Source organism: Oreochromis aureus, linkage group 6 (assembly GCF_013358895.1).
Source record: "Oreochromis aureus strain Israel breed Guangdong linkage group 6, ZZ_aureus, whole genome shotgun sequence".
NCBI lineage: Eukaryota > Metazoa > Chordata > Actinopteri > Cichliformes > Cichlidae > Oreochromis > Oreochromis aureus.
This window is the reverse complement of record NC_052947.1, coordinates 14240059-14254717: the sequence shown is the minus strand read 5'-3', so window position 1 is coordinate 14254717 and position 14659 is coordinate 14240059. Positions and strand designations below refer to the sequence as shown.

The 14659-nt window shown below is 41.3% G+C and overlaps 1 protein-coding gene across 2 annotated transcripts in view; it reads right to left on the bottom strand.

Moving 5' to 3' along the window:
- Positions 1-519: 519 nt before the first annotated feature.
- The window catches only part of LOC116312377 (protein kinase C beta type-like), a 36622-nt gene continuing 22482 nt past the window's right edge, over positions 520-14659 (bottom strand). The window contains exons 5-17 of one of the 2 annotated variants that reach the window (XM_031729783.2): positions 13112-13240; positions 12593-12749; positions 12142-12276; positions 11903-11999; positions 11644-11787; positions 11372-11545; positions 11082-11173; positions 9504-9566; positions 9262-9400; positions 9089-9169; positions 8880-8987; positions 8272-8412; positions 520-1103 (exon numbers count right to left, since the gene is read on the bottom strand). In XM_031729783.2, coding sequence (XP_031585643.1) covers positions 951-1103; positions 8272-8412; positions 8880-8987; positions 9089-9169; positions 9262-9400; positions 9504-9566; positions 11082-11173; positions 11372-11545; positions 11644-11787; positions 11903-11999; positions 12142-12276; positions 12593-12749; positions 13112-13240 — 1613 coding nt within the window. In that variant the 3' untranslated portion in view covers positions 520-950. Of the gene's footprint in view, positions 1104-4599; positions 7835-8271; positions 8413-8879; positions 8988-9088; positions 9170-9261; positions 9401-9503; positions 9567-11081; positions 11174-11371; positions 11546-11643; positions 11788-11902; positions 12000-12141; positions 12277-12592; positions 12750-13111; positions 13241-14659 lie in introns of those variants that run through there. The other variant, XM_031729782.2, reaches the window with a different exon arrangement.

The following is a 14659-nucleotide window of genomic DNA, read 5'->3' as shown; positions in this document are numbered from 1 at the left end:
GTAAAGCAAACTGTAGCCACGCATATTCAAAACACTATTAAGAGATACAGCATTCAGAGTGGGAACTAAAACTTTGATTTTGGATATTTCAAAACGGACTCTGGACACCTGACGAGGTTTTTTTTTTTCCTCCCCCCCTCTGTCGTCCGAGAGGTTGAAAGCAAGTCTTTAAACTACTGGACCAACAAACATGGCATGCATAGAGGAGCTGCACCACAAAGACTGTATAGGCCTACAGCACTAACCCACTGCATACGTACACAGTGCCATAGAGAAAGAGATTAAGCTAGAGAAAGACGTTTTTAAATATCTCTGCCGAAACAGGCATTTGGGGTGGGGGGGGTCTTTTTTTTCCCTTTTTTATTTTTTATTTTTGCATCAATTTGGAAGACAAAACGTGCTTAAGACTAAGTTCAGGACTAACTTAGACATGAGGTTATAAATCAGAGCTTTTTGAATTCAAAACCAACCTTCCTCCGAACCGCAGCCTGCACGGACACACGTGTGTGCGTTTGCGAGCGTGCATGTACATATTGATCATTGTAGGCTCATGATGCAACTTCCACAGGCTGAAGAGAAGAAAATCAAGTAAACAAACACTCTTGTCGGTGATCAATAGAGCACATACACACTATTAGCACATTCACTGTGACTCTTGATCACCGCTCTTCGTACTGACCGGCTCACTGTGAGGTACTGGGAATGCTAACCACCTGGAGTTTTCTGGAAACTGGCCACCAGCGGGCTTTGTTTCACACTGCTGTCTGTGTTTGTGGAGCTAATGTGACGGTTTATGATTGCCCAGTTTAGATGCTGGTGTGGGTCGAGACTGAAGACGGCGCGGCTCTGAGTCCTGATCGGATGCTGGATGGGTCTTTGATGAAATGTGGCTGGGCTGTACAAGCTGGAGTAAAGTCTGGCCCAGGCTGCCTCTAACCAGCCGGAAGTCCTCAGACTTGTATGATGAATTCTGGGTTGGTGTAGGAGAAGCCTTGAAACTCGTTCTGGTCAAGGTTCATGATGAAGAGCTTGTCTGTTGGCGTCAGCTCCACCACCATCTTTGTAAACTCCTTGTCGAAGTTGCAGACGTCTCTGCGTGTTTTCTGACACACACACGCACAAAAAAAAAAAAAAAAAAAAAAAAAAGAAAGGAGGAAGAAAGAGAATAAAGTTAGAGTGTATTTGTAAAAGAGTTTTTTTTTTAAAAAGGCGGTTCAGACAGAGGGTTGACAACAAGGAGTTAGAACATCTATGTCAGAAAAAGCACAAAGATGAAGCATAGAGGAGGAGGCAAATACTTGTGACACAAGCAAAGACACAGTTTGATCATTTGCAGAGGTGGGACAAAGTCAGTGTCTAGTGCCTGAAGTCTAGAAAGTCAAATTCAACGTCCAAAATCATGCGATGAATTCAAAATCACTCCATAAAACATTAAAATATCCTGAAAACCTGCTTCGGTGAGCTAGTTATGAGTGCTGCGGTCTTGTGTTTTTGGCTTAAAGTTTACAGGCCTCAGCTCCACTTGCTACTCTTTTTCTACAGTGTAAATGACCAATGATGGACTGATTATGTCCACAGTCATGACACTTTAACTGATTGATGTTCAATCATCCAGGTAAGTAAATCCCAAAGGTTGATTCTGTTCATCTGGATGAGGATGTACACATCCTGGACAGGGAGGAATGCTGGTTTGAGCGCGGAGTCAAGAAGGTCATTTACATGAAAAGGGAGAGACCATCTCTGAATCAAGGAGGGGGCCTAAGGGTACATCTTTTGTCATCTTAAAATGCTGTGATTGCAGCCATTCCCCAACTCTCTGTAAATGGTACTCATGGTCTTTGATTAATCAGTAGCCGTTGATCAATGGTCATGACAATTTGCGTATTAATGATCAAGGAACTGACCTCACAGCCCATTGTTCCTTCACTGGGCTGGTTTCAGTCATTATGCAAATGTACTGTTTATAAGGTTTGGGGAAACCTGCAGTCAGCTGAGACTGAAGAAGTCAGTTGGATGAGTGACTCCCGCTGAAAACGCTACGTCCAGATGAACAGAATCAACCTTTTGGGATTTAACTGATTCAGTTTTTCATGCTTTCGAGTTTGTCATCAGCAGCATGTAACAGCAAAGCTTTTAAATCCAAACTGATGACCTGAAATCTGCAAAAACGCTTCGTAGAGCTGAGGGGAAGTGAAGAATCTCGACCCCTTGAGTTTGTCTTAATAGGGAAAATCTGTGAAATGATCATAATGTGATTATATTGATCAGGTCAGCTTTAGTCTTTGGCTTGAGGTGATATAAAGTCATTTCAGGTCAAAGGACTTAAAGTTGGTCCTAAAACAATAATCTAACATTTATATGAACACTCAAACTGATTTGGTGTCCTGATATCCTCACTTTTTCTTACTGGTCTGTTTCAGTGTCCATATGAGCATCTGGCTATTTTTTTATGAATCAGTCGTGTGGGCTGCATGTGCGTTTTGATGTCAGAGTCCAGTGTAGTCCACACCTCTGATCACTAGTAAAAGGTGGCACCACCAAAACTGTTAGACTGAGCACAACAGATCAGATTCCAAACAGACTGAGAAAGCAAGTCGACAACAAACAAAACACACCCTGCGGACGAACCCAGAAACACAGTCAAAGAGACCACCCTGAACAACTTCAACAGCACAGATGCAGAAAGATCCAAGACAAACTTCCAGAGCCAGAGAGAGAGGAAATGTTCCAGTACAGAGCAGACGAGGATCGATAAAACAGACCTGCTGAGGACCAAACCACAACCAGAAAGGATTTCACACGGGGAGGTGAAGCAGTGAGCCCAAGACACACGAGTCACTCACACACACACACACACACACACACACACATAGTTTTAGTTTCCTACCTCCTCGTTTCATCACAGGGCTTCCAGCTGAAATGACTTTCCCCATCTCTACCACTGGTCCACGTGTTCACCATTAGTGCATGAAGCGAGTGTATGTTTGTGGCTTCAGAGTGTTTCATTGATTCATAGATTAAAACTTTGTGTAAGGAGACTGAGTAACAATAATCACACAGTATATTTGGATTTATGTTTTTGATAACCCTAAGGTCTTCAAATTAAAAATCGGACTGATGGTTTACATGTCACAAGACGGTAATAAATCAGTTTTAACCTGTGACTGATTAAATTTTGTAGGTGCACAGTTAAACCATTCAAGTTTTATACATTTTTATTAAATTTTTCATATTTACATGACACCATTAGAATTATTTTGGCCGTGCGGTGGGTTCAATCTTCATAAAGCTGGTGCTGGTGTTTTCACAAAATAGTCGAGCATCTAGATGTAAGAAGACTCCGTTCAAATACAGGAGTAGTAATTTTACTATTGACCAAGTATCACAGCAGAGCTATTTTAAATGATTTAATGCGTCAACAAATATAAAATCTGCAGCTAGAACACTGCCCGGCAGTCCAACCTCAACTCAGACGACAGTAACAGCGATGTGACGCAAACGAAATCCAGATACAAAAACTTCCTACACTGACCTTTTAAAGGGCTCACTAGTGTCCTACGTCTCGACCACAGACAGCGTAAAACAAGGACGTAGCTTAAAACTGTGCCGTAAATCCGCGCTCTTTTTAACAGCCAGCAGGGGGCGATAGCTGGAATTGAAAATGTGACTTCCAGTCCTCTAGAAATTTAAGGGCAAAGAGCTGCCTGACTTCACCTCTGTAAACATTTTCCTGCTCCAGTTTATCTGCTCAGTCACACCTTTCATATCATACTGAATTAAAAAGATAATTTTTTAAAATCTTGGTCCGTGGTTCATTGTGACTGATTAGTCATTAGCCAATGAGCATGCAGTTTCATAGTCTTTTTTTTTTTTTTCTTTCCTAAAATGTCGTTTCAATCATTTAGGCATCCAAATTCTTTTAGTTTTTGTCGACTAAATAAAAGATTATCACAGACTAAACCCAAAGTTGATTCATTCGACTAAATTATAAAGTGTAAATGTTGTGTGTTTTTTAAACGGGTGAGAGCTGCTCCACATGGTTTACAAAGCGTCTTATTTCCCTTGACATCAACTGTGAATTGTTTCCATATGTTTGCTTTTTCCTTCATCTCAAGTGTTAAAATCTTTTCACGTTTTCATGAGAAACCAGAAGCATGGGAGATTACTTCCGATTGGATCACTTCCAAACTCGTCCTGCCTTTCTACACAGCCTAATTAGTTTGGATCTGAACATTTTCAAAAGTGGCATTTTGATTGTAGTTTTTTGTCCTCTGCATTTGTTTTTATTTAGTTATCTCGTTTGTCAGAAAAAAGGGGTTTTATTGTTGTTGGTGGAAGCTCTAAACTGGGGGATTCAAAACAGGACTTCATTAACTAGTGCGTGTCATCACAGCCTAGCAGATATTAGCTGTTGGCACAACAATTCTGCACCGTATGTGTGTTAAATGACAGTATTTCCAAACCAAGTCTGAATTTATGTGATGAGTTAGGGGATTTTTCACAGACCACCGAGAATTTGTGGTCCCTATGCTCGGATGGGGCTATGCGATGCACTGTGTTTGGGTGCAACAACATTAACAAAGCAGACAGCAGAAGTAGTCTGGTAGGCATCAGTGAGTATATTATCAGTTTCCAGTCATACAGGACAATTACACAATCCACTGAAGCATCTCTCTCATCCAGAAACAATGTATCCAAATACAGTATCTCTCTGATATATATATATATATATATATATGTATAATTTTCTCTGCACTCTCTCTTGTTATTTCAACATGTATTCCTCACCATTGCCATCATCACAATAAGTGCTTTTTCACCTGGAAGAATAGTTTTTCAAGAAGCATCGTTGTAAAACAAACCCTTTGATATCGCCTTCCTGTCTCTTTTTTTTTCTTTTTCTTTTTGATACGAGCTCAAAGAACATCATTTGACACACTGTTACTACCCTGCATCGTTACACAGTTACAAAAGTTTAATACAACTCAGACAGTTCATTTGATATATGAAAATTATGGGGTATTGTATTACTTGTGAACAGAAACTATAATGCATATCATAATTATACATGTACTGCAAAATGGCACAAAATGGCTGCCTTCATCACAGTTGTTGAGTTGTTTCACATCCTTGTGAATTCTGGACTTTATTTTGGCACTTTTGGACATCCTGTTTCTGTAAGCTAACAGACTACCGACTTCACAAAACTCTAAACACCTTCATCATATGTGAAATTCTCCAAAGATGGTTGTACACAAGCAAAGAGATATGATCTCGTTCATTAAAAACAGTAACTGTGGAGATTGTTTTCGGAAATTGATCATGAGAAGAGCTTTAAAAAAAAGAAAGAAAACAAAAAAAAACAAACAAACAATGAAATAAAAAAAAAAAAAAAAAAAAAATCACTAAGTTGACGCAGATTTTTGCTGAGTGCATGTATAAAGATTTCTATCCTCTGAGTGGTTAAAATTTAAAATCAGCAAAAATTGCAGATAGGCTCACCACAACACTGACATAACAGAAATTATTTGGTCCTATAGACAAAAGTAAAGTAAACATTCGGAAAAATGATTAGTAGTCAAACAATCATAGCAAAGCAATTGGTCAGTTTTCACTTACACTGCATGAATTACCAACATGTGATCATAGTACACTCATCAATATCACCGATAGGTTGTCATACTCAATATGCAATTACAAAGGAGGGCAACATAGAGATGGAGCAGGCTAAAGTCGGCCCTGAGGTCTGACTCCGACATCAGCCTGCCGGTGTGAGCAGCCGTGTGGCATTTGGGAGCGAGCAACATGTCTGTACTAAAGATAAAAATACAGCCGGTAGAGCTGCTATAAGAGCAGCAGTGTAATGTGACACGCTAAACTACAATAAATTCAGAACAGTGTCGCTGCTGCAAACAAGACTAGCCGCCTACTGGCACCTTGACACTTGATTATTTTAGTCGCATTTCAGTGGAGCACCTGTCTGCATTTCATGTGTGAACATTATTTAGGAAATACAAGAAATACATCTGATTCAATTTTTTTCTGAAAGTCAGATGAGATGATAAATATCACCCGTGTTTATGCAGAGGTGTTAGCCTGGCTTACTGTGAAAAATGGAAGCGGGGGGACGAGCTAGCCTGGTTCTCCTCACCAATGTGGCAACAATAACTACCATTAACTACACAAAAATCTTTTATTTAATCTTTTAATCTTTGAAGCAAATGTAGCAACCTGCAAGGCAAAGGTTATTCAACTGAGAGGGTTAGCAGAGCTAGATTAATGAGCTAGTGGCTAATTGCTAACCAAGTCTTTCATTTTTTTCTTTGCGCAAAGTGCATTTAAAAAAAAAAAACTGGCAGCTAGACTACTGGTTGACTACTGTTTTACTGTTTGACGCTAACAATCTTCAAAATATAAATTGTTACTCAATGTTTAGCATTGTTAACCGTTTGTGCTCGCTAGCAGTTTAATTGTGCAAATTCATGCTAATTTGCACAAAAAGTATGACACACTGGAATATTTATTTTTAATATTAACATATTAACTAAAAAGACATCACCCTGCTTTGTAATATTTAAAAGTTAGTAATCAAGTTGTTTAGGAGTTATACTTTTTAATGGGTCGCTGTTTATGTGCTACCTATCAAACTTTACAGTAGTGCCAGAAGGTAAACCAACCAGGTTGCTCAAGAACAGCTAAATGCTACCTTTCAGTGTCATCGTCTGTCATGTGGCTCTTTCCTTACAGGCCACTGATGTACTTTAAGCATCTTAGGGAGGTTTTATATAGTGTAACACTATTTTACCAACCAGGATATCTGTGCTAATGCGCTTGCTAGCTTCCCCATAAAGCGAGACAGTTGTACTGCTTTGTTTAGGAGTTTAAGCCACAACTCACAGCTTTGTTGTATTGCATATCTGTAAAACCACAGAGACATGTTAATCTGCTTTACTTCTGGTTATCTTATTGTTGAGATTAGAAAGAGCCAGGCTAGCTGTTTCTAGGTGCTTCCAAACTTAATGCTAACTGCTGGTCAGCAACCCCTGGTAACCACCTGTTGCTAGGGAAAAGCGTGTAATCTGTGACCAGTTGGTAAGAGGTTGCTGGCTGTTGCTAGGTGAAATTGGTCACAAAGAGGGCTGTGGGCTGAAAACCTCCATGCAGTTAGCTTATATGGAACACGCAGATTTGTCTGAAAAGACTCACAGTACTTGCAAAATGTTCGCCTTCAAAGTAAAAGTTGTGCCTTACTGTTGCAACCAAAATATTTCAAAAAGCACGACTTTTACTAAAAGTTTGACTAGAATTTGGAGAGTAACTATAGAAAACATTTGGCATCTTCCATGCAGAAATGGCATGCAGGTTTTGGGTGCAACAACCTCTGCAACGCTTTTACCTAGCAAAAGCCAGCAACCAGTCAGAGAACACATATTTTACGTTGCCAGGGGGTTGTGAAGTGTGTGACCCTACCTAGCTACAACGCCACGTACATTAACACTAGAGTGATATTATTTAACTCATCACAATTTGATAGCAAAAGGAAAAGACACATTTCCCAAAATGTTGAGTGATTTCTTTCACCCTGCCAAATACAGCCCAGATATGAAATTGTGATTATTATTTTTTTTGTACAGTATGTGTGGCGCAAGATACTAATGCAGACCAGTAATCTGCGGCATGGTCAGTGATCTGTGTAAGAGTACTCAGGGTTAACAAATGAGAAGCCTTGGAATTCTTGCTGGTCCAGGTTGACTATAACGTCCTGATCTGGGGGGGTCAGCTCTGGGGGATGGCGTGTGAAAAAGCGGTCAAAGTTCTCCGCATCACGCCCACACTGCCATGGAGAGGAGAGGAGAGAGATGGGGGGGATGCAGTGAGTTTGATGAAGGATGACAGGAAAAAAAGGACAACAAACAACAAAGAGAAAAAAGAGAAATACAACTAAAATATGGCATCAACCAATCAAATCATTCACAGCCGAAACTGTGGATGTCCATTGGTCCATACGTGAGCCAGGTGACATCTTGCCTTCATCATTGGTGACTACACTCACAAAAAATAAATAAATAAATCAGCTCTGCATTGGTGAGTGTAGTGACCAACAGCAGGTGATGGTTGGGTTTGAGGGATGAGCAAACTTATCCTGATAACTTACCTTAAAGGTTTGAGCAAACTGTGGCATTTTCTTCACTACTGTGCAAGATTTCTAAGGCATTTAGTGAAGGCTGACAAAATGAACAGCTGAAGTGAGTCAGCGTGTCATATACTCACAGCTTTCGGTTTGAAAGGCGGCTGGACTTCCTTATTCTCCAGTTTTTCCCAGTCTATGTAGCGGAAGAAGGCGTGCTCCTTGATGTCTCTCTCACCTTCTGGGCCGCAGCCCAGACGCTTAGCCGGGTGTTTGGTCATCAGCTACAGATTACACACAGACATACAATGCAAGATGAGTCGTATTGGTTTAGTCTTTTTAAAACGGACCCATAATCAACCCGTAACATGTATGTATTACATAAAGGCAGTATTTTTAAATTAAAACACAGCAATGCAGAGTCATTATGTCATGCAAAATATTATTAATGAGATGAAAAACAGTGATCTTTATTAATGTGTACTGTAACTATTTAACGCATTAGTAAACAAATAAAAAGATATCACAGATGAGGAGGTGTGGAGGGCAAATAAACAAGTACAATCATCGTTTCCTGCCACGAGCTGTTAAGAGGCAGTTCAGCCTCACTGCTGGAGGGTGCGCACTAACACACAGCAGCCCTTATAATATGACGAACCCTCCAGTGCTCAGAGTGAAAAACAAGCAGAGGTTTCAGGGTCCACATTAGGAGTTATCCTGTATGTACGCGCATACAAGCATGTTTTCTTACCCCCTTGCAGATAGCAACTGCTTCTTTGGACATGGATTTAGGGTATGAGACATGATGCTCCATGATGGACTGGAAAAGCTCATCTTCATCTTCACCATCGAAAGGCGGCTAGAGAGGCACAAATGCAGACCCTTTTTTTAGTTGTTGTTTTGGTAAAAAAAATAATAATAATAATAATTTAATAGGGTAAGCAGTAGATGAATACAAACCTGTCCAGCAAGCATTTCATAAAGCAGGACTCCAAAAGCCCACCAGTCCACAGACTTCCCATAAGGCTGATAGGCTATGATCTGCAGGAGAAAGAATAGGGTTGCAATCAATGTCTGAAAGTAAACCAATAAACCAATCACCAGTTAGCCAGCGGCTAACCCGTAAAACACACCTCTGGAGCAATGTAGTCTGGCGTCCCACAAAAAGTCTTTGTGGTAACGCCATCAAGCATGTTTTCTTTACACATTCCAAAGTCTGCGATCTTTATATGGCCCTCAGAGTCCAGCATCACATTGTCCAGCTTCAGATCCCTGCAAAAACACATCCAAACGCACAGATGTTACTCACATCTGTAAACTAAAAGTGACCGGGAACTACACGCGAGGAGCCGAGCTGATTCAAAAACCGTCTCACCGATACACAATGCCCTTGGAGTGAAGGAAGAACAGGCCGATGGCAATCTCAGCAGCATAGAACCTAAAACAGAGGCAAACATCCGTCTTTAACTGTAAGGTACGTTTGGTGATGCTCTGATCTCTCCTATTGAAGCCCTTCAGAGAGGTAAAAGTGTGCCTCGTGCATTTTCATTTTTTAAGCACCACGAATGACAAAAACATCAACATTTGTAAGTAGTCACTAGGATATTTAATAATGTAGAAAATGCATAAAAAGTTCATTTTATAACATTTTATAACAAATTTTCTGAGCTGCAGGGATTTTACTGAGAAGCAACTCGTCTCTCTTCATACACGGATCTGCGCAAGTGTTAAACCAGGAAGTACTTGTTAATCTGTCATCAGGTAAAGGTTTATCTAGACCTTAAGTTTGCACAGTCTTCAACAAAGATGTCAGCATCATGTGAAGACCAGCTGCTAAGTGCATGAATGTAAATACAGACAGTGAAGGATTATGTGACAACAGTGGCAGAAAAAGGTAGGTGCTGCTTCATCCCTGCAGCTAACACCGGAGCTATGTTAGCAAAGCTTTGAGGTGGAATACACAGTTTAACTCGCCATCTGTTGAAACATTTCCTATTAAGGGCATGTTTTGATTGTGCTTGTGTAAACACCATGTGTGTAGATACAGGTTGAGAAATAGCTCTGTTAACTTGCATTATGTAATGTCATGCTAATTAGCCACGTGCACATGTTGCTTATGTTAATGAGCCAAGTGGAGCGGCGGTAGTTTGTCCCTAAGATTCCCTGAGCTGTTATGTTTATTGGGCACATATTACACTTTTATTTTTTTCCTGTCATGCAGTACGGGAAATAAAATGAAACTACCATAAAAATAGAGACTGTTCATTTCTTTTATAAGTGAACAAGGAGGGTGAAATTTCTTTTTTCTCCAGCTATATATGAAGATAAAATGGCAATTTTTATCTCACTCAATGTAAGTCAAAAGCTCTTCTTTCAGACTAAACATTGAGTCAATGAGAACAGATATGAGGTCATCACAGGAACACAGCTGTTCAAACCTTCTGTTTGCAAGATAGAGCCAATCAAAAAGTGGCCGACTTAATGGAAGGAAGAGGAGAGCTAAAACTGCTCGTTTGAGACTGTGGATTAACTGACGAGCTGCACCGAGATCCAGTATTATATTAAAAAGGATTATTTGGAACTGTGAATATGCAAAGTTATCTTTAGTCCTGAAGTGCGATTTGGAGATCTGGAGTATAGTTGCATCACTAATAAGTAAGAAAGCAAGAACAGACAAGGAGAAGCAAAAACAAGAAAATAATGGTGGCACATGAACTTTGATGTAAAACTAAACTTATTAGTTAAGGAAAGGCAATGTCTGGATGCCAAATTCTGTTTTGTTAATCACCATTGAGTTGCTTAAGTGGGAGATTGTTTAAGCGCATGAAAATGCTTGATTCTTGCCCAGATTTGATCAAACTCACTGTGTGTGTGTGTGTGTGTGTGTGTGTGTGTGTGTGTGTGTGTGTGTGTGTGTGTGTGTGTGTGTGCGTGCGCGCGCGCGTGCACTCACACAGCATGAGGCTCCTTAAACTTGCCGACCTGTTGGATATGGTACATAAGGTCTCCTCCATTAATATACTCCATGACAAAATACAATCGGTCCTAGGAGCAATAAAGAAGAAGCAGGAGACCAGAAGAGGAAGAAAAAATTATTCAGAATCACAGTTTACCGACAGGCTGATAATTACACAGTTCAAATTTACACAGTAATCTCAGACCAAAGCAAACAAGTCATGAAAAGCGCTCTGATAAGAATATAAAAGATAAGTAAGAAGCTGGTCTCGCTTCAAGCTGTCTCACCATGGTTTGGAAGCATGAGTGCAGCTGAGTGAGGAAAGGTGGTTTTCCTGACAGGGCGAGGACTCTCTTCTCCACCATGGTGCACTCCACGTCATCGTCTTGGATCACCACGTCTTTTTTCAGGATTTTGATGGCGTACAACTCATCTGTACCTTTCCTCTCAGCCAGCATCACCTTTGAGGGAGTCAACCAAAGGAAATCAGTGAGTTTTAAAGAGATTTAAATCTGCCCACCGGCTGTCATGTTTACTTAAAAAATGACGCGTGCCCCACCTTGCCGAAGCTGCCTTTGCCCAAAACCATGATGAAGTTGAAATCTGAGAGCTTGACGCGGTCCTGATTGCCGTTGCTGTCGTACTTGCACACCGAGGAGGAAGAAGAGGAGTCAGTGGGCTTCCCTGGACCCACTCTCGCTCTCTGGAGAGAGAATTAAAATGGGGAAGGGGGAAGAAGTAGTTTATGAGAGAACAAGAAATAGGCAAGAGCACAAATTAAACCAGTCGTCATTCTCCTCGATTTCTGTGCGTCTTACCTCAAACCTTTGCCGTAGCTCTTCATTACCGTCCTCTCCATCTGGCTGGACGGGAACATTAAAGTATTCTCCTTCCTCCTGGGACAGCAGCTTAAACCTAAACCCCAGAATGAAAGCAGAGCATTGCCAGACAAAATCCAGGATTATCACCAGACTATGACAACAAAGCCTCCTAAACATTCACACCCCTGCACCTCCTGCCTGTGTCATTTCTAGTTACACCTGTGTAATTTTCTCACCATCCATCTATCCCTTGTTTCTGTAGCTCTGAGATCCCGAAGGACAGTGATCCCATGAAGTCATTCCTGCTGGTCAAATCCCAGTCCCAGACCTCTACTGACAGACGGCGGTCCTTGTCAGTTTCTTTGAGGTTGCTAAAAGGAAAAAAATGGAGGACAGTCAAACGGAAGATAAAGCGTGTTCCTAATATAGCAAAAAAATGAAAACCTGAGATCACAGTCCTCTCATCTCTCTCTGTACACACGTGAAAACAATGCAGCAAATCACACTTTTTCATACCTTTCCTACCCGAGAATAGCTCGAAAAACAACGAGCACAAACAGGAGAAGGAGAGAGGACTGGGTCACTTGCACGAGCTCCAGTTAGCTTTGCGCGTATGCGACTGAAAACGAGGCCAAGTGAGCAACTTTAATCAAAAGGAAAGTTATGTTCGACAAAAAGGTGTCTCACAAAGTGAAGGTCTCGTTCCACGTGGGGTTGAGGGAGCATTTGATGGTCTTTGTCTTCTGCTTGCTCTCACTCTTGGGATCGGGAATCAGCTTGAGCTTGACGTAGGGGTCTGACAGGCCATTGGGATCCATGGGCACCAGGTTCTTAGCCTCTTTGACTGTTGGGGGGGGGGTTAAGGACATGAATACAAATAAGTGCCAGAAGAAGATCCCAAGATAAAACACACTTTTAGACTGTCCTTTCCCAAAGTGTCAGCACAACCCATCCATCTCTAAAGCTTCGGCCTGCCCTAAATAACTCTGGCCACATTAGACAACACTTAACAACAGTTTAGTTTCTGTTCCATAATCAATCCACAGCTGTCTGAAAGGGAGCGCTGGCACGTGGCTGCATGTCCAAGTGGCAATGTGGGTCAATCGTTGGATCATTGATCGACTAATGGACTTTCCGGTTTTAGTCTTAGGCTGGCAGAGAGCTTTGAGAGGCACTCAGTGCGCTCGTGTGTGTGGGAGCACTCACTGGTGACGGTGAGAGTGTCGTCAGTGATCTGCGCAGAGATGTGGATGCGTCCTCGCCTTTCCGTGTGATCCGTCCCGCACAGGCTCGGGACGTTGGCGACACATCGCTTGTGGATGTTCATCATACAGTCTGAGCAGAGAGAGAGAGGAAAATTGCACAGGTTGGTTGATTTTATGAATCACAATCATCACAATCTGTCTAACATGTGACAGTCTGTGTCTCTAAACCCCCCAAAGTAATTACCGGAAGGCTTTCAGTGCCTTATTGCCAGATTAAAAGAGATTTAGGGCTGCACCCTAACAGACACGGGGGGCTTAAAAAATTAATCAAAAAACAAAGAGGTAAATTTGGAGACAGTTAGATAATAAGTAAAAACATGCCGGGTACTTAATATAATGAAAACTATTGAACTCTCAGATCCCGGACCTCAGACCAAATATCACCCATACTCGTTAAGTCAGAGCAACCAGAGATGTGACCTCACCCACTCCCAAAGCCATCCTATAGTCCCTGACATGTAAATAAAAACAGATCCATCCATCAAATCCATAAACCCGTACTTTATTCATAGCAGAACACAGAAAAAACATCAAATGTACCATTTTAAGAAAAATATACTGGCTCATCATGAATTTGATAGGAGCAACACTTCTCAATACAGGGTCTACCACTGTAGCATCACCTCTTGTTTTAACAGCAGTCTGCAAACATCTGAGATCCGAGGATGCTCCAAATCCTCTCAGTTGGTGAACTGAACTGCAGGGAGGCCAGTTCAGCACCTGGGCTCTTCTGCTATGGAGCCAATGATGTTGTAATAGCTGTAACATGAGGTTTAGCATTGTCTTAGTGAAATATGCAGGGCCTCCCCTATAGAAGATGTCATATGATGTTGCCTTTCCAGTTGTGCAAGCTGCCAAATTCCATAAACGCTAATGCACTCCCATGCAATTAGAGACGCAGGCTTTTTGAACTGAGCACTCATGACAAGCCGGATGGTCTGCAGGATGTGGCATCCACGTTTTCCAAAATAAATTTCAGACTTCGATTCGTCTGACCACAGAACAGGTTTCCACTTTGCCTCAGTCCATTTTAAGTGAACCTTGGCCAAGAGAAAATGCATGAGGACCAAAGAGCACTGACACTAAAGTCATGTGTTGTATATACAGGTTGGTCAGAACAGTTTAAACATTAAATCTGGACAGTGTGAGTAGAATACAGTTTAAACAAGACTCATATTATTTTCCAGACTAGTAAGTGGGAAACGATTTGATCAATGCAAGGATTCAGACAAGTCTAACAACCCTTGGTCATTGCTCAGTACATCCACTAGATGGCAGACATTTCTGATGTACCACATTTTGCTCCACTCTGTTGAATCAGTGGGTGGTGTTGAGGTTCTGAAGGTGGAGAGTGAGAAGTTAATCTCTTGCTCTCTGTAGGTTTTCTTTTCCAGTAACAATAATGTTTCTGTGACCGTGAATTTCAATGTATATCTCCAACAGGCACTAAACACACCCATGAGAACCATTAATCCATTAAAGACTGTAA